Genomic DNA, 22828 nt, shown 5'->3' on the forward strand with positions numbered 1-22828 from the left:
TTTATGTCATTTGATTAAAACAGAAAACCTGACTGAACCTCGAGGAAAGAAAAAAACGTTGTCATATATCAGCTTTAATATTATTATAGTTCTTATAATTTACTGCCTTCTAACTTGAAGGTTATAAAAAAAATAAATCCTGATCATGCAGATTCGTGTTCACATTTGGGTTATTACGGTCCACACATTTATCTGTAAATACAGATCTTCCTTTTGTTCATTAGTGTCCTTTGTTTACTTGCTCGTACCTTATTGGGCGGCTGTGTGTCAAAGCTCCGCCCCCTGAAAGTATAAAAAGAGGGATTCAGAAAGAGGATTAAAGTCGGGAACACAGCACCTGCAGGTAAATATACAAACATTTTACATGTCTCGACTATTGAGTCATTACTGAAATACAAATGATTACTTTCCAGAGACCAACCACAACAACCCTATCAGGAAGAGGAAACAAGGTAAATACCAAGAAGTTGTTTTTTCAAAATAAAAAATTAAATATGTGCTGAAACCTTTTATCATTTCACCACTTTGTAATGTGAATGTTATCATGGTTCATATAAAAGGTTAGGATTCTTTGTACTTCCTGAAATCATCGAAATTAAGCAATGCAGTAATTTTCTGGACATTTTTCTGTCTATAGAAACACATCGATATATAAGCTGTCATAATCATAAATGCTATATCAGGCAACATGATATCAAAAGGGTTTTTGGTTCATAGCTTTCAAGATGTCTGGTGACGCCCTCATGGCGGAGTTTGGGACTGCCGCTCCCTTTCTGAGAAAGTCTGATAAGGAGCGTCTGGAGGCTCAGACTCGACCCTTCGATATAAAGCGGCAGTGTTTCGTGCCCGACCCGGAGGTGGAGTACGTCAAAGCCACGGTCACCAGCAGAGACGGCGGCAAAGCCACCGTCGAGACTGAGTTTGGAAAAGTGAGTTTGTCAGATATTTACACTGTTTGATACCTTCACTTTTATAGCAATTTAAACTGACATGTTCCCTGTGTTAAATCATCTCAGACGGTCACCCATAAGGAGGAAGATATCCACCCTCAGAACCCGCCAAAGTTTGATAAAATTGAGGACATGGCGATGTTCACCTTTCTCCATGAACCAGCTGTGTTGTTTAACCTCAAAGAGCGTTATGCAGCGTGGATGATCTATGTGAGTGATGGCCACAAACTAAGTGATCTGTGTATTAAATCTTAATTTCATAAAAACCGACTTTTTCTATGTATCTGTGTTCTCAGACCTACTCAGGGCTGTTCTGTGTGACCGTCAACCCGTACAAATGGCTGCCAGTCTATGATCAGGCGGTCGTCAACGCCTACAGAGGGAAGAAGAGGAGCGAAGCTCCTCCTCACATCTACTCCATTTCTGACAACGCGTACCAGTACATGCTGGCAGGTGTGTTCAGCTCTTTGTTGTATCATCTATGATATCTGAAACCATTTAAACTTAAAATTTCAGGAAAATGTCTGAATTACTGAATATCGTGTTTAAACTTGCAGACAGAGAAAACCAGTCTGTCCTCATCACGTAAGTCATTCAATCAATAATTGAATCATGAAACCAATTCATTAAAGCCGTGTCTGATTGATGTAAAAGGCGGATTAGTGTTGTGCCTTCATCACGTGTTCAGTTCTCATGGTTGTTTTTAGCGGAGAATCTGGTGCCGGAAAGACTGTGAACACAAAGAGAGTCATCCAGTACTTTGCCAGCATCGCAGCTGTTTCTGGCAAGAAGGACGCTGCTCAGGAGAAAAAAGTTGGTTTCAAACAGTACAAGATGTAATGTACATAATGAATCAGGTTTTGACTTTTTCACTTTAAATTAAACATTCATCAAATCCGCAGGGAACCCTGGAGGATCAAATCATCCAAGCCAATCCTGCTCTGGAGGCTTTCGGAAACGCCAAGACCATCAGAAATGACAATTCCTCTCGATTTGTGAGTTTTGTGTCACGTTTTACTTTATTTTAACTGCTGTGCAAAAATGAATCCTAAATTTCTCACAAGCCTCTGATGATGCTGCAATCTCAACAAACATTTGACTAGAACTTACATTTGAGTTTTTAAAACTTCACCAGAGAGGACATGAGGGGCATTCAATAAAAACCCAGCACTCTATCAGAAACATTATTTAATCAATCTTATTGATCTTTTCTTACCACAGGGTAAATTCATTCGAATCCACTTTGGTGTCAGTGGAAAGTTGTCTTCTGCTGACATTGAGACATGTAAGAGTGTAGCAAAAATCTCCATCGGGCAGTACAACAATCTGGGACGATTTAAACTAAAATACACGATGTCACTCTCATTTTATTAGATCTGCTGGAGAAATCTCGTGTCACTTATCAGCTGAAGGCTGAGAGAGATTATCACATCTTCTACCAGATTCTGTCCCAAAGGAAACCAGAGCTGCTGGGTGAGTACTGAATAAAAACGTTTAATATTTGACCCAAGAGAAACGTCACATACTCTGACTTAAATTTTTGTTTCTTTGACAGAAATGCTGCTTATAACCAACAACCCGTATGACTACAACTTCATCTCTCAGGGAGAGACGACCGTCGCCTCCATTGATGATGCAGATGAGCTGATGGCTACAGATGTAAGAGCTCATTTAAAAAGTCCACACAGAAGGTTTAACAATAGGCTCACATTAATTTTGTTGTTAAAGGATGCTTTTGATGTTCTGGGCTTCACCCAAGAGGAGAAGAACGGAATTTACAAGCTGACTGGTGCCATCATGCATCATGGAAACATGAAGTTCAAGCAGAAGCAGAGAGAAGAGCAGGCAGAACCTGACGGCACAGAAGGTAAAGACCATCAAGTATAACCACTAACAGTTCATGTCTGTTTGATGAGCAATCATGACTCAATGTATTTCCACACAACCTCCATCTACAGATGTGGATAAAGTTGCATATCTGATGGGCTTGAACTCTGCTGACCTCATTAAGGGTCTGTGTCACCCGAGAGTGAAAGTGGGGAACGAGTGGGTCACCAAAGGTCAAAGTGTGCAGCAGGTAAGTTTAAAGGCAGGAAGTGCACTGCAGGCCTGAAGAACACAGAGATTAAACTTTTTTTTTATGTTTAAGGTGAACTACTCTATTGGTGCACTGTCCAAGTCAGTGTACGAGAAAATGTTCTTGTGGATGGTGGTGAGAATCAACCAATCACTGGACACCAAGCAACCTCGCCAGCACTTCATTGGTGTGCTGGACATCGCTGGATTTGAGATTTTTGATGTAAATATAAAAAGTATGAAAAAGACGTATAACTATGAGACTTACTCATCTAACTGCTCTTTTTAAATGATCTTTGTAGTTCAACACCTTTGAGCAGCTGTGCATCAACTACACAAATGAGAAGCTGCAGCAGTTCTTTAACCATCACATGTTTGTGTTGGAACAAGAAGAGTACAAGAAAGAGGGCATCGTGTGGGAGTTCATTGACTTTGGCATGGATTTAGCAGCATGCATTGAACTCATTGAGAAGGTCAGTGCAGAGTTGTTTATTGTCTCTTATTATTTTAGGATCCTCATTAGGTGTTCCCCTTAAGCACAGCTAGTCTTCCTGGGGTCCTAACCCTAACCCTTTGTGACAGGTTTACATTGAATTAATCCTGATCCACTCCCCCCTTAGCCCATGGGCATCATGTCCATCCTTGAAGAGGAGTGCATGTTCCCTAAAGCCAGCGACGCCACATTTAAAGCCAAACTGTACGACAACCATCTGGGTAAGAGTCCAAACTTCCAGAAGCCCAGAGTGGTTAAAGGGAAACAAGAGGCTCATTTCTCCCTGGTGCACTATGCTGGTATTGTTGATTACAACATCGGTAACTGGCTCGTGAAGAACAAGGACCCTCTGAATGAGACCGTGGTCGGACTGTATCAGAAGTCCACCCTGAAGCTACTGGGTGTTCTGTTTGCTGGCTATACTGGTGCAGATTCAGGTAAGGAGTCAGTGATTGATTATTCTAACTTTAATTGTACAAAATATAAACAAAGCAGATTAAATATATTATATAATTACATATATATAATATTAATATATCTACAACATTTACTCAACCACAGATACTGGAAGTAAGGGAGGAAAGGGAGGAAAGAAGAAAGGTTCTTCCTTCCAGACTGTGTCTGCACTGCATCGGGTAAAACACATCTGTTTGGTTTAAATCTGATAACTTCTGTGTTTGGAAGGTGTTAATATGTTTTGTCTTAATTTACAGGAGAACTTGAACAAGCTGATGACCAACCTCAGGTCAACTCACCCCCACTTTGTGCGCTGCCTCATCCCCAATGAGACGAAGACTCCTGGGGCGATGGAGAATCCTCTGGTGATGCACCAGCTGCGCTGTAATGGCGTGCTGGAAGGAATCAGGATTTGCAGGAAGGGATTCCCCAACAGGATCCAGTATGGAGACTTCAAACAAAGGCAAAAAATGTTGAATTATTGCTCTCTCAAAAAGCGTGTGATGCGCTGTGAATTGGACATTATACACTCACTGGCCACTACATTAGGAACACGTGAAAAATCTAATGCAATCCAATACACCAGCTCAGCCTTAAGATTTGCTTTCATGTTGCCTGTAATGTACAGGAAGTTTTCTAAGTTGTCATATAGGTGTTAGTTCAATGATATTTCAGCATGGCGCCGGTTTAGCTCAGCGGTTAAATTGCCGACCATGTACAGAGGCTATAGTCCTTGATGCGGCGGCCCGGGTTCAACTCCCGCCCTCGACCCTTTGCTGCGTGTCATCCCCACTCTCTCTTACCCCATTTCCGCCACTGTCCTCTCTCTAAAAAATGAAGGCATAAAAAGTCAAAAACAAAATCTTAAAAACAAAAAAGATATTTCACCATCAAGGTCATCATTGGTGGTGGGGCTGTTCTGAGCTGCATTATATTCAGAGGTGTTCCTAATACTCTGGCCCCCTCATGTATGTAAATAGGGAAGACAAAAACTTAGACACACACCTCAGTATAATGTAGTTCAGTACAACAGCACCTTTAACTATGGCCTCAGTTATAAACATAATTGTAATTACACACTACCGCAAACAAAAGTCAACAAAAACTAAACTTTGTAAAAGCAGAATGAATGAATGAATCCAGCACTGGTGGATTAAACTGCATTCAGTTTTTCATGTGTACATAATGAAGTGGCTGGTGAGTGTATGTCCATTATTTCAAGCACGGCCCACAAAAATGGTTCCATGAGACCTTCAGGAGACACAGCAGAGAAAACAGGCAGGTAGTCTGTAACTCTGCATTATTGTTGACATGGTTACAGAGAGTGGCTGGTCCTTCAACGTGACCCAGGACACACGTGCATTCTCTTAAAAGAATGTCAAATGAGTCTCTGACCCTTCCTGTGTTTACACCTGAACCTAATACTGTCCATGTGTGATCAGATCACTCCGGATTCCCAGATTGATACCAGCTGTTAACAGGGAAATGATAACAATTGCCCTTGTAACCTGTCTGTGACACCACTAGAAGTGCCCTCCCTCAGGGCCTTTACACAACAAGTCCTCCATGGATCTACTATCCTGGCAAAGAGGGAGTGTCAGTGTTTCAGACAGGACGTAAAATAGATCAGAAATTTGATCTGGACTAGTTCAGACCATGAAAAGTACCTACAAGTAATTTGCAAATGTATTTAAAAATGATAATTTATACGTGTCATTTCAGATATCGTATCCTGAACCCCAATGCTATCCCTGAGGGACAGTTCATCGACAACAAGAAAGCGGCAGAAAAACTTCTGGGCTCGTTGGATATTGATCATGAGCAGTATAAACTGGGGCACACAAAGGTTGGTTTAGTATTTAAAGATATAAAGCTTTATTTGTATTGCGGTGAGTTATATTTAGTGGTATGGCTCTGTTCTGGGACCTCCCGCTCCTTCAATGTGCCTACATGAAAACATGATGCAGTGAGAGCATCAGCAAAGAAAAGAACAAAGCAGCATCCATGACAACAGGAACAACATTGATAAGTCAGACACAGCATGAAGAGCAGGAGCTGGTTTCAAAGTGTTCACAGCAGAGCAGAGGGCCAGGCAGGCTACGGCAGTTTAAATTAGAAACATTGTGTCAGGTTTGTAATGGATGCTGGAAAGGGAATCAGTTGATTTCAGCTTGGGACTGTTGGCAATCACCTGATGGAGTCGGAGTTGTGTGTGGAGCTTGGCTTTGAGGCCTGCTTGAATGAACATTTTGTTAAAACTGTGCTGGGGAGAGTTATACAAAAGTTAAATCATTAAATTCAGGTGTTCTTCAAAGCCGGTCTGCTCGGCGTTCTCGAGGAGATGAGAGACGATCGTCTCGCTCTCATCATCACTGGAATTCAAGCGAGATCCAGAGGATTACTTGCCAGGATTGAGTTTCAGAAAATTGTTGAGCGCAGGTCGGTGCATTACTATCAACATTTAACATTTCATTTTTAAATAAGACAACGTACAGATAAACAGATTGAAACCTGCTGATGATGTCTGCAGGGATGCTTTGCTTGTGATACAGTGGAACGTACGTGCCTTCATGGGTGTCAAGAATTGGCCCTGGATGAAGATGTTCTTTAAGATCAAACCTATGCTGAAGTCAGCTGAGACCGAGAAGGAGATGGCGAACATGAAGGAGGAGTTCACAAAGCTAAAAGACGCTTTTGCTAAATCTGAGGCACGCAAGAAAGAGCTAGAGGAAAAAATGGTGACCCTTCTCCAAGAGAAGAATGACCTTCAGCTCCAAGTCCAATCTGTAAGATCTTAAATTCAGTAAGCATAGATCTTACAGCCGTATATGTGCTGAAGTATAAGGGATAACATAAGTGGTTAAATCTGTCTACAGGAACAAGATAATCTTGCAGATGCTGAGGAGCGCTGTGAGGGTCTGATCAAGAGTAAGATCCAACTGGAGGCCAAAGCCAAAGAGCTGACAGAGAGACTGGAAGATGAGGAGGAGATGAACGCAGAACTGACCGCCAAGAAGAGAAAGCTGGAGGACGAATGTTCAGAGCTCAAGAAGGACATTGATGATCTGGAGCTGACTCTGGCTAAAGTGGAAAAGGAGAAGCACGCCACAGAGAACAAGGTAACAACAGCTGCAATCTACAATTAATAATCACCAATCGATCAGATTTCTGTCATGTGTTCTTTGTGCTAAACCCGCTGAGGATAATCACCTTTGATCTAGCAAGCTTTTTTTCTGGTTTCATGGCACCAAGAATTTAGTACTTCGATTCACTTCCAATGCTCATTTAGATTCACTGCAAACAATGTGTGTTCAGTAAAGACAGGTAGCTGTAGGGAGCCCTTTTGTATCTCACCTGGATCAGCACGTAACGTTCAGCTGAATCCTCACCACAGCAGCCGTTCAATCCAACTGAGGTCCTATGCTTCAAGTCTTCCACACTCTCTCTATCTCGTCCTTTTCCTGTGGATGCCCAGCTGTTGAAAAAAATGCAAAAATGCCCCAGCAGTTTAAAGCTTCATTAGCTCGCCCTGCTAAATGTAATGAAGCATTCAGCAGATGAATGGAGGAGGCCTAAACCAGAGCTAAAACAGGAATGGAAATTAATGACTTAAATTTGACAGGTTAGAAGAGACATGGCTCTGAAAGAACTTTAAGGCATCTGTCTCTATGCTTCATGTGTAAATAATCAGCTGTATATTGAGCATATAAACCAATGACTGTATTTATAGATGGACGACGCGTCTCCATCTGCTCCCATTGTACGTAATTGATGCCAAAACAGCCCCTGTGATAGGCGCTGCCATCTTGCGACGTCATACGGAGCCAGAGACTGTGCAGTAGAGATCGGCGAGTGAAGCGGCCGTAGCCACTTCCGCTAACCCAAAAAAATAAAAAATAAACTTGTCAGAAAAATAAACACTGTGACATAAATCAGCAGGATAAGAACTAACTATAATGACAGAAACCATGTTTGAGAAAAATGTATCAGGCGTGTATTTTGATTTTATAGTTTGACTCATGTCCCATCTGTTAACATGGAGGAGGCGGGCTTTATGATGTATACTGCAGCCAGTCAGCAGGGGGCGCCAGAAATGTTTTGGCTTCACTTTTATGGAGCTGTCATGTCGTCCCTCTTTTTATACAGTCTATGATATAAACTGAAAAAGTAATGATATTACAATGATGTAGTTACAGCTGCCAACGATAGGCCTTAAAATCAAACAAACTTCATGAGTAATGTAAGTTGCTAACCTTACACAAACTGTGATCTGTTTTCTAAGGTTAAAAACCTGACTGAGGAGATGGCAGCTCTCGAAGAAATCATTGCTAAGCTGACCAAAGAGAAGAAAGCTCTTCAGGAGGCTCATCAACAAACGCTGGATGACCTGCAGAGTGAAGAGGACAAGGTCAATATTCTCACCAAGGCCAAAGCCAAACTGGAGCAGCAAGTTGATGATGTGAGTAAAATGGTATTTGAGACTTAATCTCTTAAGACACAACTTAAGCAGTGAATGTATGCAATGTTTCTTTTGTTAGCTTGAAGGATCATTGGAGCAAGAGAAGAAGGTGAGGATGGATCTGGAAAGAGTTAAGAGAAAACTGGAAGGGGACTTAAAGTTAACCCAAGAAAACGTGATGGATCTGGAGAATGACAAGCAGCAGCTGGAGGAAAAACTCAAAAAGTAAAGCAAACTTTAACATTCACAAACAAGATACCAAACCTAAAACTGTTGATGACTAACATGAGACATTTTTTCTCTTTTACAGAAAAGACTTTGAAATCAGCCAGCAGCTGAGTAAGATTGAAGATGAACAGGCAATGGGTGCCCAACTCCAGAAGAAACTGAAGGAGTTACAGGTAGCCGCACAAATGGGTTTCTTTTGTTTTATTAAATCAATAATCTTGGGTATTACTTAAATGTATAATCATCTGATGAAATTCATAAAGGCTCGAATTGAAGAGCTGGAGGAGGAGCTTGAAGCAGAGCGAGCTGCAAGAGCTAAGGTGGAGAAACAGAGAGCCGACCTGGCACGAGAGCTGGAGGAGATCAGCGAGCGGCTGGAGGAGGCTGGAGGAGCGACCGCCGCCCAGATCGAGATGAACAAGAAGAGGGAGGCCGAGTTTCAGAAGATGCGCAGAGACCTCGAAGAGGCAACTCTGCAGCACGAAGCCACAGCTGCAACGCTGAGGAAGAAGAATGCAGACAGCGTGGCTGACCTGGGAGAACAAATCGACAACCTGCAGAGAGTCAAACAGAAGCTGGAGAAGGAGAAGAGCGAGCTCCGGCTGGAGCTGGATGATGTGGTGTCAAATATGGAGCAGATCGTCAAAGCTAAAGTAAGTCATCATAAAAACCCTGAAGAAACCAAATACTCTGCAGATGTGAAGCTGGTAATATCAGCCTAGCACAAAAACAGGTGCGGATATGCAGGAGTCATTACCTTTGGGCATATCCAATATTATTTTGTGTTTCTGTAGCCCTGAGTTAGATTGTTTCTAGCATAAGCTTTTTATTTACTAAACAGACATGAAAGAATGAACAGGTTGGTATTTTTGGAACTACATTTATTTACTTGCAGAGAGAGTTAGATAAGAAAAACGACATTTTAGTCTATTTCCCTAAATTTTCCTGTGATGACAGTAAGACATGAAATTATGTTTGCATCTTTTACATGCTATGACTTACATATGAATATGAATATTATTGAACTCAGGTCAACCTGGAGAAAATGTGTCGCACTCTGGAGGATCAAATGTCTGAATTCAGAACCAAAACGGAGGAAGGGCAGCGTACAATCAACGACTTCACGATGCAAAAAGCAAAGCTTCAAACTGAAAATGGTAAATCACTTTTCTACTGTTACAGACAACACATCACTGTTTTTCTCCAGTTGACCTTCCTGAGCTAAATTCTCTGATCTCTTCGTCTAAACCAGGGGTGGGCAACCCTGCTCCTGGAGAGCTACCTTCCTGCATGTTTTAGGTTTCTCCGCACTCTAACACACCTGATTTGAATTATCTGCTCGTTATCAACCAACTGAAGCGTTTCAGGGGATTGGTAACGAGCGAAACATTCGAATCAACGGGCTACGACGGGCTATGTACCCCAGTCTTTTAAACTAGCTGTAATTAAGCCACTTCTTAAAAAGCCTACCCATGATTCAGGCACCTTAGCTCAGTGGTTTTCAAAGTGGGGGCCGCCAGGGGGCACTAGTGCTGCTTTCGACACGATAGACCATCACATCCTGTTACAGAGATTAGAACATTTAATTGGCATTACAGGATCTGCATTAAGTTGGTTTAAATCTTATTGATCAGATCGATCTCAGTTTGTTAATGTTCATGATGTGTCCTCTATGCACACCAAAGTTAGTCATGGAGTTCCACAAGGTTCTGTGCTCGGACCGATTCTTTTTACCTTATATATGCTTCCTCTGGGTAATATCATGAGGAAACACTCCATTAATTTTCATTGTTATGCAGATGATACTCAATTATACTTATCAATGAAGCCAGACGAAACCAATCAGCTATCTAAACTAGAAGCATGCCTTAAGGACATAAAGATCTGGATGACTAGAAACTTTCTGCTACTTAATTCAGACAAACTGAAGTTATTGTGCTCGGCCCAAAACACCTTAGAGACTCTTTCTCTAATGATATAGCTGCCCTAGATGGCATCAGCCTGGCATCCAGCACTACTGTTAGGAATCTGGGAGTTCTATTTGATCAGGATATGTCCTTCATCTCCCACATAAAACAAATATCAAGGACAGCCTTCTTTCACCTTCACAACAAACATCAGACACATCCTGTCTCAACACGATGCAGAAAAACTCGTCCATGCATTCGTTACTTCCAGGTTGGATTATTGTAACTCGTTACTATCAGGCTGCTCTAATAAGTCACTAAAAACTCTGCAGCTGGTACAAAATGCTGCAGCACGTGTGCTGACGAGAACTAGGAAGAGAGATCACATCTCTCCTGTATTAGCCTCTCTGCACTGGCTTCCTGTAAAATCTAGAATAGAATTTAAAATCCTTCTTCTTACTTACAAAGCTCTTAATGGTCAGGCACCATCATATCTTAAAGAGCTCATAGTGCCATATTACCCCTCTAGAACATTGCGCTCCCAGGATGCAGGCCTGCTTGTGGTACCTAAAGTCTCTAAGAGTAGTGTTGGAGGTAGAGCCTTCAATTACCAGGCCCCCCTCCTCTGGAACAATCTACCAGTCAAGGTCCGGGAGGCAGACACCCTCTCTTCTTTTAAGAGTTCAAACTTTCCTCTGTGATTATAGCTTATTAGCTTATAGTTAGGCCTGGCTCAGGCTGGGACCAGCCCAGAGTTATACTGCTATAGGTTTAGACTGCCGGGGGGATCTGACACACCGAGCTTCTCTCTCTCTCTCTGTGTGTCTCTCTCTCCCTCTCTCTCTCTCTGTGTGTCTCTCTCTCCCTCTCTCTCTCTCTCTCTCTCTGTGTCTCTCTCTCTCTCTCCGTGTCTCTCTCTCTTTCTCTCCCTCCCTTTCTCTGTGTTTCTCTGTCTCTCTCTCTCTCCCTCTCTCTCTCTCTCTGTCTCCGTTTCCGGTGTGTGAGCTTGGTGGTGGAGGAGTGTGAGTGGCGCGGAGAATTCGAATGGTTTCTTTCACCTGGTTTCTGGTTTCAGTGTTTTTTTTTCTGCTGTATGTGCGTGATCAGGTAAGAGTATTTCTATTCAATCTTTTTGCGGACTGTTCCCAGATTGATCTGCTGGGTTTGAGTGTTTGTTTGGAGGAATGGCGTCCGCCGAGACGCCACCTCCGTCTATCCGGCAGGGAGTCCGGATAGTCCCCCCAGACGTGAGTGTGTCTGTGGAGGAAGTTCTGCTGGCTGTGGGAGAGCAGGTGGGACATGACAACCTGTGCTTTGCCTCCCGCATGAATAAAGGTGTGGTGGTGTTTATGAAGACGGAGCCGCTGGTCTTCAAACTCATCGAGAGTGGCGTGGTGCTCCGTGATTTGTTTGTACAGGTGTCCCCGCTGTCAGTGCCCTCCACGCGGATCACCGTCTCCGGTGTTCCGCCGTTCATATCGAACGAGCTGCTGGAGCACGAGCTCCGCAGGTTTGGAAAGTTCGCCAGCGGCTTTAAAACTGTGAGTTTGGGATGTAAAGATCCCAAACTGAAGCATGTACAGTCTCTGAGGAGACAGGTGTTTATGTTTTTGGACTCCCCCGCACACACTCTGGAGGTGTCCTTCAGAGTGAAACACGGGGACGGCGCGTATATGGTATACGCCAGCTCAGGGAGCATGAAGTGTTTTGAGTGTGGAGATGTAGGACATAAACGCTTTGCATGTCCACACAAGCAGAAGCAGGCTGCTAACGCTGCTAACGCTGCTGATCCATTTGGCGACCTGTTTCGGGCTGCGCCCGCGGCTGCGCCCGCGGCTGCGCCCGCTGCTGGGGCGGCGACGGGTGCAGAAGTGGATTATGCTCCTCATGCCGCTGTTAACTCTGAATCATTTAGTGTAAATGATGAGTCAGTGAGAGAGGCTGTAGAGATGCAGGTGTGTGCAGCAAATAATGTTCAGTCAGGTAAGTTTAGTGATGTGTCTGTAGCTGCTGTAAACCTGAGCAGCTCTCAGTCTGCAGCAGATGATGTTCAGTCAGGTGAGTTAAGTGATGTGTCTGTAGCTGCTGTAAACCTGAGCAGCTCTCAGTCTGCAGCAGATAATGTTCAGTCAGGTAAGTTTAGTGATGTGTCTGTAGCTGCTGTAAACCTGAGCAGCTCTCAGTCTGCAGCAGATAATGTTCAGTCAGGTAAGTTTAGTGATGTGTCTGTAGCTGCTGTAAACCCGAGCAGCTCTCAGTCTGCAGCAGCTGAAGGTGAATCCCACCTTAATGATGAGGAGGCAGCTCCTGTCAGCACAGGAGGTGTTCAGACAGGGTGTAGTCAGGCTTCATGTGATGGAGAGGACATGGAGGAGGACTATGACTCTGATAACACTGAAACCTCTAACAGAGGCACAGACCTCTATACCTTAGGGGAAATAAATAGTTTCATGGATGAAACATTTAATAAAAAAGCTGTGAAGGTGAGTGATTACTTCAGTGACACAGAGAAATTTATTAAATCAGTCATCACTCTGAAGAAACAGGTAGGTTTTGACCTCCTGGACCAAAAGAAAAGGTTCAGACTAAAGAAACACATCACTAATCTGAGAAGAGTAAAGAGTTTAACGGTCCGTAAATCTCGAAGATAAAATGATCATGCATCACAAGGTGTTTCTTCTTTACAGTTGTTTGCTTGTTTCTGTCTGTCTGCTCTTTCCGTCTCTTTTTTCTATGGGGAGCCTTAGAGTAGGATCTCTAAACATTAATGGTGGGAGAGACAGACATAAAAGAGCTCTGATATCTGAGGTCTGTGCTCAGAAGAGGATTGATGTGCTGTTCCTGCAGGACACACACAGCGATCCATCTGATGAGACGGACTGGGCTTTATGGTGGGACGGTTCCTGTAAGCTCAGCCATGGCACTAACGTCAGTGCAGGTGTGGCTGTTTTATTCAAAGCCTCTGCTAATGCTAAGGTGCTATCCTGCAGTGAGGCGGTGCAGGGCCGCCTGCTGGTGGTCAGAGCAGAGATAGAGGACTCTGTGTTTGTTTTTGTAAATGTTTATGCCCCAAACATTGGTTCACAGAGAGTAGCTTTCTACTCTCTGTTAAAAAACGAGCTGATGGCTTTCCATCAGGACCAAATTATCATCGGGGGGGATTTTAACTGCACTTTAGACTTCACCACAGACAGGATAGGAGAGGAACCTCACCCACAATCATCCCGGTCTCTGAGCTCTGTCATCTCCCACTGCGATCTGTTAGACACCTTCAGAATCAAACACCCTCAATCCAGACAGTACACATGGGTCAGAGTCCACAACAACACAGTCCGTGCAGCCAGACTCGACCGGTTCTACATCTCTAAAACCCTCAGCCCCAAACTGGTTCAGTGCCACATCATCCCGGTCGGCTTCACGGATCACCACTTTGTTAGCTTTGAGCTAGCTCTGTCTCCAGGTCAGAGGGTGAAGTCCTGCTGGCATTTTAATAACAAACTGCTTCAGGACAGTGCTTTCTGTCAGAGCTTTGAGGTGTTCTGGGAGCAGTGGCAGAAGAAGAAAGCTGACTTTGGTTCCTTGAAGCTGTGGTGGGAGGTTGGAAAGGCACAGATCCGTGTCTTCTGCCAGCAGTACACCTCTCACTCCTCCGCCCACTTGAAAGCAGCTGTCAGAAACCTGGAGTCTGACATTAAGAACATTGAGGAGGGCTTACAGCGCACCACCACCACTGGTTCACAGCTGCGGGAGAAGAAGACGGAGCTGAGTTCCTTCCTGAGGGAGAGAGTGAAGGGAGCCCTGGTCCGGTCTCGTTTCCTGCAGCTGAAGGACATGGACGCCCCAAGCTCCTTTTTCTTTAACCTGAAGAGGTCTGTGGCCCAGAGGAAGCTGATGTCCTGCCTGAAGCTTCCAGGGGGCAGGGTAACGACTGACCCAGCTGAGATGAGGAGCCACGCTGTGGATTTCTATGCAGACCTCTTTGGAGCGGAGGACTGCAGCGTTGAGTGCCACGAGGAGCTCCTGGAGGGTCTTCCTCAGCTCAGCGCGGAGGAAGCAGCTGCTCTGGACACCGAGCTGACTCTGCAGGAGCTAACTGTAGCTGTGGGTCAGATGGCTTCAGGTCGAGCCCCTGGGATTGACGGGCTGTCGGCTGACTTTTTCAAATGTTTCTGGAACATTGTTGGAGCTGATCTCCATGCTGTGCTGCTCGAGAGTTTGAGGACAGGATCTCTCCCGGTGTCCTGTCAGAGGGCAGTACTCTCTTTGCTGCCAAAGAAAGGAGATCTGGCACTTTTAAAAAACTGGAGGCCAGTAGCCCTCTTATGCACGGACTATAAAATATTGTCAAGAGCTCTGTCCAACAGACTGAGAGACTTTGTGGGTAACATTGTTCACCTGGATCAGAGCTACTGTGTCCCGGACAGGACGATTATGGACAATGTTTTTCTGATCAGGGATGTGATTGATGTGTGTAACGCGTATGATGCAAATGTTGGGATTGTGTCTTTGGATCAGGAGAAGGCGTTTGACCGGGTGGACCACTCTTATTTGTTTTCTGCACTCAGGGGTTTTGGTTTTGGTGACGGGTTTGTATCGTGGCTTGGTTTGTTGTACAGGGGTGCACAGTGTTTGGAGAAGATGGGGGCAGGGTTGAGCCGGCCAATCCCTGTACAGCGAGGGATCAGGCAGGGCTGCCCCATCTCTGGCCAGTTATATAGCTTAGCTATTGAGCCCTTGCTGTGCAGGTTGAGGTGTCGGCTCAGCGGGTTCTCTCTACCCGGGTCCTGTGGTGTTGAGCGTCCCCTTACAGTCTCTGCTTATGCAGATGACATAAACATCTTCATCTGTGGCCGGGGGGATGTTCGGTGTCTGCAGGACACCCTGTCCCTGTATGAGAGGGCAACATCTGCACGGGTGAACTGGGCTAAGAGCGAGGCTTTGCTGTTGGGTCAGTGGCGGGATCAGGCAGTGCCCAGTCTGCCTGGGGGTCTTGAGTGGGGGAGGGAGGGGCTGAAGGTGTTGGGGGTATTTTTGGGCACTGAAGGGTTTCAGAGACAGAACTGGGAGGGATTAAAGGAGAAAGTGTGTGCACGGTTGTCTAAATGGAAATGGTTGCTGCCGCAGTTGTCGTATAGGGGAAGAGTCCTGGTCGCCAATAACTTGGTCGCCTCGACTCTCTGGCACAGACTCGTGGCTCTGACACCACCAGCAGGATTGATGGAGGACATACAGAGGACAATAGTGGACTTTTTCTGGTCTGGTAACCACTGGATCAGGGCAGCAGCTCTTTACCTGCCAGTGGATGAAGGTGGGCAGGGGCTCATCAGCATCAAGGCCAAGATTGCCTCCTTCAGACTGTTCACACTACAAAGGCTGCTCTATAACTGTGGTCCCAGTTGGCTGGATACAGCTCAGCTGCTGCTGAGGAGAGCCGGACGTTTTGGGTACGGTAAACAACTGTTCCTGCTGCAGCCTGAGGGCTTGGACCTTCCTGGTCTGACGCCGTTCTACAGCTCAGTACTGCAGGCATGGCGGATGGTTACGGTTTCTCATGTGGCTGAGGAGACTGCGGGCATGTGGTTGTTCGAGGAACCCCTGTTTTTCAACGGCTTCATCAGGACTCAAACCCTTCAGTCAGCCACCCTGCGGTCCAGCCTCAGGGGGGCGGACTGCACCAAACTTGGTCACCTGATGAGGATGACATCTACCTCTGTGGACTTGCTGAAAGAGATGACCAACATCACATCCACCAGACTGGTCCACAGGGTGGTGGAGGAGGTCTGTGCTGCACTTCCGCAACCTCTGAGGACCTTTGTGAGGAACCGGACTCTGTGTGGCCAGTGGTCTGAGGGCAGCGAGTATGGGTTTCCCTCCCTGTCTATTGCCCCAGCCGTGGGGGGGTGGCAGGAGGGGGCTGGTCAGCTGCTGTCCCTCAGAACCCCTCTCCTGGACAGGTTCCAGGACGCAGGGAAGAAGGCCCTCTACCAGGTGTGCATCAAGGTCCTCCATGTCCGGTCCTTGTCAGGGATGAGAGAGTCGAGGTGGGCTGAGTTCTTTGGTCCAGACGTTTCCCCAAAAGGCAGCTGGCGGTCCCTGTACAAGCTGCCCGTTGAAAAGCGGACAGCTGACCTCCAGTGGAGGATTGTACACGGGGCAATAGCTACGAACAGATACAGAGCACACATTGATCCTGGGGTGGGAGAGGGCTGTTTGTTCTGTCCTCAGACTGAAACCTTGTGTCATTTATTTGTTGAGTGTCCGAGGCTCGCTCCTCTGTTTGGCCTGTTAAAACAATGGTTTCAGGCTCTCGGGGAGACGTTTTCTATTGTTTTGTTTGTGTTTGGACCGAGATACTCGGTAAAAAAAAAGAGTATTCACACTCTGATGAACTTCATCTCTGGTTCTGCTAAGTTGGCCATTTGGCTAACAAGGAAGAACCAGGCCCTGGGAGTCGGCAGCGTGCAGCCGGTGCCGGTCCTACAGGGTCTGTTGAAGGCCCGGCTGAATGTTGAGTTTTTGTATTATAAAATGACGAACAGACTGCAGACTTTTAGCCAAGTATGGGCCGTTGCAGATGTTCTCTGCTCTCTGAGGGGTGATGGAGAACTTGTTGTTAATATGTGATTTTTTTGCTGATGAACATTTTGTTGGTGTCTTTTTGGTTTTTCTTTGATTGTGTGAGTTAAGAGACATTTAGTCTCTTTTTTATTATATTTGTACATTTATGAGTTTTCCCTTTTGAAAATTGAAAATAAAGGGTGTTTTAAAACTCAAAACTCTCTCTCTCTCTATCTCTCTCCCTCTCTCTCTCTCTCTCTCTCATATTAATGCAGCTCATTAACTCTGTATCTTCTGGTCCCATTAACATTACTAACCACATATCTTCCCGGGAGTTCTCGTGCTCCCTTGTCTAGAAGGTTCCTGGAGATCGTTGCTGCAGACCACCTGCTGCTGTGGACCTACTCGACTCAGACTGCAACAACTATTGCTGCTAATGCTAATAGTAGACCTGTTGACTTCAACTGTTACAATTACGATTACTACAGCCTTTATAAAAGAAAGATATATCACACCTGCAGCTTGACACACGCCTTTATTCTCCAGGTGAGTTTGCCAGGCAGCTGGAGGAGAAGGACTCATTAGTGTCTCAACTGACCCGAGGGAAGCAGTCATACACTCAGCAGATCGAAGATCTTAAGAGACAACTAGAGGAGGAAATCAAGGTATTTTGTCAAGAACCACTGATTTTAAAGCAAGGACACTGAAATCTTCTCTCAAAATGACTTCATCTCATTTTATTCACCAAAGGCCAAGAATGCACTTGCCCACGCAGTGCAATCCTCCCGCCATGACTGTGATCTATTGAGGGAGCAGTTTGAGGAGGAGCAGGAAGCCAAAGCTGAGCTCCAACGCAGCATGTCGAAGGCCAACTCTGAGGTAGCACAGTGGAGAACCAAGTACGAAACTGATGCCATCCAGAGGACGGAGGAGTTGGAGGAAGCTAAGTATGGGATGACTTCTTTAAGGAACAATAAATATTTACCCTGTCTCAACCTTCAAGCATTATTTCATCACTGAACAAAAACATCTTTAGACTGATATTCTCTGTTTTATCTGTGACTTAATGATTGTATATTTCATTTATGCTATCAGGAAAAAGCTAGCTCAACGCTTGCAGGATGCAGAGGAAGCTGTTGAAGCAGCTAATGCTAAATGTTCCTCGCTGGAGAAAACCAAACATAGGCTTCAGGGGGAGATTGAAGATCTGATGGTGGATGTGGAGAGATCGAATGCTGCTGCTGCAGCTCTGGACAAGAAACAAAGAAACTTTGACAAGGTAGTGACCCATGAAATGACTTAAGTACAGCATGAAGTTCTGCATGGATACATTTAGATTGGCCTCTTAATCAATCAATCAATTGAACAAATTTTATTTGTATAGCAACAAATCACAACCAAAGTTTTCTCAAGACACTTTACAAAAAGAGCAGGTCTATACCGTACTCTTTTATATTATTCTGACCCAACATGAATCACAGGAGGAGCACTTAGCAACATTCAGCACAGAGACAGAAAAACTTCCTTTAACAGGCAGAAACCTCGAGAACCAGACTCATGTTGAACATCTGAAGAGACTGGACGGGCCAAGAGAGGGAGAGAGAGAGGATAAAGACAGGCAGACAGAACAACAACAACAACAACAACAACAACAACAACAACAACAGATAAAACATACTTATGGTTACAATGCCAATAATACAAATGTGTAAAAACTAGCAAGAACAGAATAGTAATGAAGGCTGATAATAGTAATTGTAACAGTTGACGTAAACAGGTTTCTTATTAGCATTAGCAACTGTAATGCAGATACTATGGGGAAGACTGATATCAATAGTTGTTGCAGTCGAGCAGGTCCACAGCAGCAGGTGGTCTGCAGCAACGATCCCCAGGAACCTTCTAGACAAGGGAGCACGAGAACTCCCAGGAAGATATGTGGTTAGTAAAGTTAATGGGACCAGAAGATACAGAGTTAATGAGCTGCATTAATATGACAGAGAGAGAGAGGGAGAGAGAGGGAGAGAGAGAGAGAGAGAGAGAGGGAGAGAGAGAGAGCGAGAGAGAGACAGAGAGAGAGAGAGAGAAAGGAGCTCGGTGTGTCAGATCCCCCCGGCAGTCTAAACCTATAGCAGCATAACTCTGGGCTGGTCCCAGCCTGAGCCAGGCCTAACTATAAGCTTTGTCAAAGAGGAAAGTTTGAACTCTTAAAAGAAGAGAGGGTGTCTGCCTCCCGGACCCTGACTGGTAGATTGTTCCAGAGGAGGGGGGCCTGGTAATTGAAGGCTCTACCTCCAACACTACTCTTAGAGACTTTAGGTACCACAAGCAGGCCTGCATCCTGGGAGCGCAATGTTCTAGAGGGGTAATATGGCACTATGAGCTCTTTAAGATATGATGGTGCCGGACCATTAAGAGCTTTGTAAGTAAGAAGAAGGATTTTAAATTCTATTCTATATTTTACAGGAAGCCAGTGCAGAGAGGCTAATACAGGAGAGATGTGATCTCTCTTCCTAGTTCTTGTCAGCACACGTGCTGCAGCATTTTGTACCAGCTGCAGAGTTTTTAGTGACTTATTAGGGCAGCCTGATAGTAACGAGTTACAATAATCCAACCTGGAAGTAACGAATGCATGGACGAGTTTTTCTGCATCGTGTTGAGACGGGATGTGTCTGATTTCTGCTATGCTATGCTTTGCTATGTTGCGAAACATAGCTTCTGAACTGTCTGACATGACTGAAATTCACTTGAACCAGGTCCTGGCTGAGTGGAAGCAGAAGTATGAGGAGTCCCAGACTGAACTGGAAAGTTCTCAGAAAGAGTCTCGATCTCTGAGCACTGAACTCTTCAAACTGAAGAACTCGTATGAAGAATCTCTGGATCATCTGGAGACCATGAAACGAGAAAACAAGAACCTCCAAGGTGGGAATATTAAACACAATTTATATCTAAACACACTAAGATGTCATAGTGCAGAACTTGTGAATAATAAAATAAATAAATGTGTGTAAAATCAGAGGAAATTTCTGACCTGACTGAGCAAGTTGGTGAGGGCGGAAAGAACGTCCACGAGCTGGAGAAGATCCGTAAGCAGCTGGAGCAGGAGAAGGCTGAGATTCAGTCTGCTCTGGAGGAAGCTGAGGTGAAACTGATGACTGATGTTATCATTCATCTTTCTTCTGGATTTACCTTTCTGATGCTTTAAAAGATATTCAGTGATTTGCTGTCTCCAATAGGGTACTCTGGAGCATGAGGAGGGTAAGATCCTGCGAGCCCAGCTGGAGTTTAATCAGGTGAAGGCCGACATGGAGCGGAAACTGTCAGAGAAGGACGAGGAGATGGAGCAGGCAAAGCGTAATCACCAGAGAGTCGTGGACACTCTGCAGAGCTCCCTGGAGGCCGAGACTCGCAGCAGAAACGAGGCTCTGAGACTGAAAAAGAAGATGGAGGGAGATCTGAATGAGATGGAGATCCAGCTGAGTCAGGCCAACAGGCAGGCAGCCGAGGCTCAGAAACAGCTGAAGGGACTCCACGCTCATCTGAAGGTACAACAGAGGCTATTGATAAAGTATGTTCTGGCATTTACGTGTTCTGCTTTTAATCTTTGAATCTTTGTAAACAGGACTCTCAACTGCAGCTGGATGACACTGTGCGGGCGAATGACGATCTCAAGGAAAACATCGCCATCGTGGAGAGACGGAACAACCTGCTGCAGGCTGAACTGGACGAGCTCCGGTCTCTGGTGGAGCAGACGGAGAGAGGTCGAAAACTGGCCGAGCAGGAGCTGCTGGATGTCAGCGAGCGAGTTCAGCTGCTACACTCACAGGTACTTTGGGCGGCTGTGGCTCAGCGGTAGAGCCGGTCGTCTTTCAATCGGAAGGTTGGAGGTTCCATCCCCAACTCCCTCTGTCTGCATGTCAAAGTGTCCTTGGGCAAGACACTGAACCCCGAATTGCTCTCGGTGGCATAGCCAATGGGTATGAATGTGATAATTGATTGACAGTTGGGCACTTTAGGTAGCAGCCTCTGCCATCAGTGTGTGAATGTGTGACATGTAGTGTAAAAGCAGCTTTGAGTGGTCGCAAAGACCAGAAAAGTGCTTTATAAGTACAGTCCATTTACCATTTACTTTACATCAACATATTGTTATATAAAACAACTACACTACAAGTATTCAGTGATGACCTGTGACGTGCAGAACACCAGCCTGCTGAACCAGAAGAAGAAGCTCGAGAGCGACACAGCCCAGCTTCAGAATGAGGTAGAGGAGGCTGTGCAGGAGTGCAGAAACGCAGAGGAGAAGGCAAAGAAGGCCGTGACCGATGCTGCCATGATGGCGGAGGAGCTGAAGAAGGAGCAGGACACCAGCGCTCACCTGGAGCGCATGAAGAAAAACATGGAACAAACCATCAAAGACCTGCAGCACCGTCTGGACGAAGCAGAGCAGATCGCCCTGAAAGGTGGAAAGAAGCAGGTCCAGAAACTGGAGGCCAGGGTGAATATTCCTAATTTACAGTAAATATAGAAGTATAAATACAGAATACTTTGACTATTCCAAACTTTGAACATCTTTGACTGATGTTTCCAGGTGAGAGAGTTGGAGAACGAGGTGGATCTGGAGCAAAGGAGAAGCAGTGACTCAGTGAAAGGTGTCCGCAAGTACGAGAGACGCATCAAAGAGCTCACCTACCAGGTAAATATGACATCACACTGACTCTAATAATAATTAAGCAACAGATAGAACGTCAAACTTTTACAAGCAGCATGTTCTCATCTAACAGACGGAGGAGGATAAAAAGAATCTGAGCCGTCTGCAGAACCTGGTGGATAAACTGCAGCTGAAGGTGAAATCCTACAAGCGAGCTGCTGAGGAAGCTGTGAGTGAAACAAATACATCTTCATTTGTTAAAATTATTAATTTATTTTAAGGTTTGTGTTATAGAAACAATTGATCTTATCTCATTTAGCTTCTGTACTTTAATCTTGATTTTTAGGAGGAACAGTCAAATGCAAACCTGGGAAAGTTACGAAAGTTACAGCACGAGCTGGAAGAAGCCGAGGAGCGAGCAGACATCGCCGAGTCTCAGGTCAACAAGCTGAGAGCAAAGAGCCGCGACTCTGGCGCAAAGGTCAGCCGTCAGTCCAAATAATACAACATTTAATACGTAACGTTGTTTAAAAATATGTCATTAACAGTGAGTAAGTTAGAATACAAAAATTGATTCTGAACTGTCTCTTTGCACAGAAAACCCACGATGAAGAGTGAAGCCTGAAACAGGAGCTCTAAAGTTGTGGACGTAGATTTAGTGAAACTGTAGTATTTGAGTTTCTTTATTCTTCATGCAACATGAGTGGAATAAAGAATGAATGCATCATTCATGTTTCCTGTGTTGAAGAAATGTTTAAGAAGTACAAAAAAATAAAACAAGGACAGACAGGGTTATAAAAACCTCCTGCAGCTCTTTCAGACATGAATTCAAACCACAAAGAGAAGCAGTTATTTTCATGTTTAAAGATCAAACCTTTGATTCTTTGTTTTTAATGATTAAGTCCTGCACTGTTTGTAATCTGAGCTGCATCAAAACGCTTCAGTTCAAAAAGCTAAGCTAACTAAACTAAGCTTTTTCAGAAGTATCAGAATCTGCTCACAGTTTTTAATATTATCAAACTGTGGTCACATGACCCAAACTCAGACCTCACCTTT

The 22828-nt window shown here is 44.8% G+C and overlaps 1 protein-coding gene across 1 annotated transcript; it reads left to right on the forward strand.

The window, feature by feature from the left end:
- The first annotated feature begins 425 nt into the window (after positions 1 to 425).
- LOC138595738 (myosin-6) lies at positions 426 to 22503 on the forward strand. Its single transcript, XM_069667132.1, has 38 exons — positions 426 to 452; positions 718 to 929; positions 1017 to 1160; positions 1247 to 1403; positions 1508 to 1535; positions 1658 to 1763; positions 1853 to 1945; positions 2172 to 2235; positions 2325 to 2423; positions 2506 to 2609; positions 2679 to 2817; positions 2909 to 3027; positions 3100 to 3249; positions 3329 to 3499; positions 3647 to 3956; positions 4081 to 4154; positions 4233 to 4438; positions 5698 to 5821; positions 6278 to 6414; positions 6506 to 6761; positions 6852 to 7094; positions 8258 to 8434; positions 8514 to 8659; positions 8745 to 8835; positions 8926 to 9315; positions 9693 to 9819; positions 17674 to 17792; positions 17878 to 18074; positions 18223 to 18406; positions 19881 to 20046; positions 20142 to 20266; positions 20361 to 20669; positions 20747 to 20950; positions 21323 to 21619; positions 21713 to 21817; positions 21906 to 22001; positions 22119 to 22253; positions 22370 to 22503. The coding sequence occupies exons 2-38, from the start codon at positions 726 to 728 to the stop codon at positions 22388 to 22390; spliced, it is 5817 nt and encodes a 1938-aa protein (XP_069523233.1). The 5' UTR covers positions 426 to 452; positions 718 to 725; the 3' UTR covers positions 22391 to 22503.
- The last annotated feature ends 325 nt before the right edge of the window (positions 22504 to 22828 follow it).

The sequence above is a fragment of the Semicossyphus pulcher genome, unplaced genomic scaffold (genome assembly GCF_022749685.1).
Source record: "Semicossyphus pulcher isolate SPU_LCO1_2020_fin unplaced genomic scaffold, fSemPul1.0.p SCAF_18, whole genome shotgun sequence".
In the NCBI taxonomy this organism is placed as follows: domain Eukaryota; kingdom Metazoa; phylum Chordata; class Actinopteri; order Labriformes; family Labridae; genus Semicossyphus; species Semicossyphus pulcher.

Coding starts and splice junctions, on each gene's coding strand:
- LOC138595738 (XM_069667132.1), top strand. CDS start 726: ATGTCTGGTGACGCCCTCATGGCGGAGTTTGGGACTGCCGCTCCCTTT. Junction 1,946..2,171: donor ATGACAATTCCTCTCGATTT/GTGAGTTTTGTG, acceptor TTCTTACCACAG/GGTAAATTCATTCGAATCCA. Junction 21,818..21,905: donor TCAAAGAGCTCACCTACCAG/GTAAATATGACA, acceptor CTCATCTAACAG/ACGGAGGAGGATAAAAAGAA.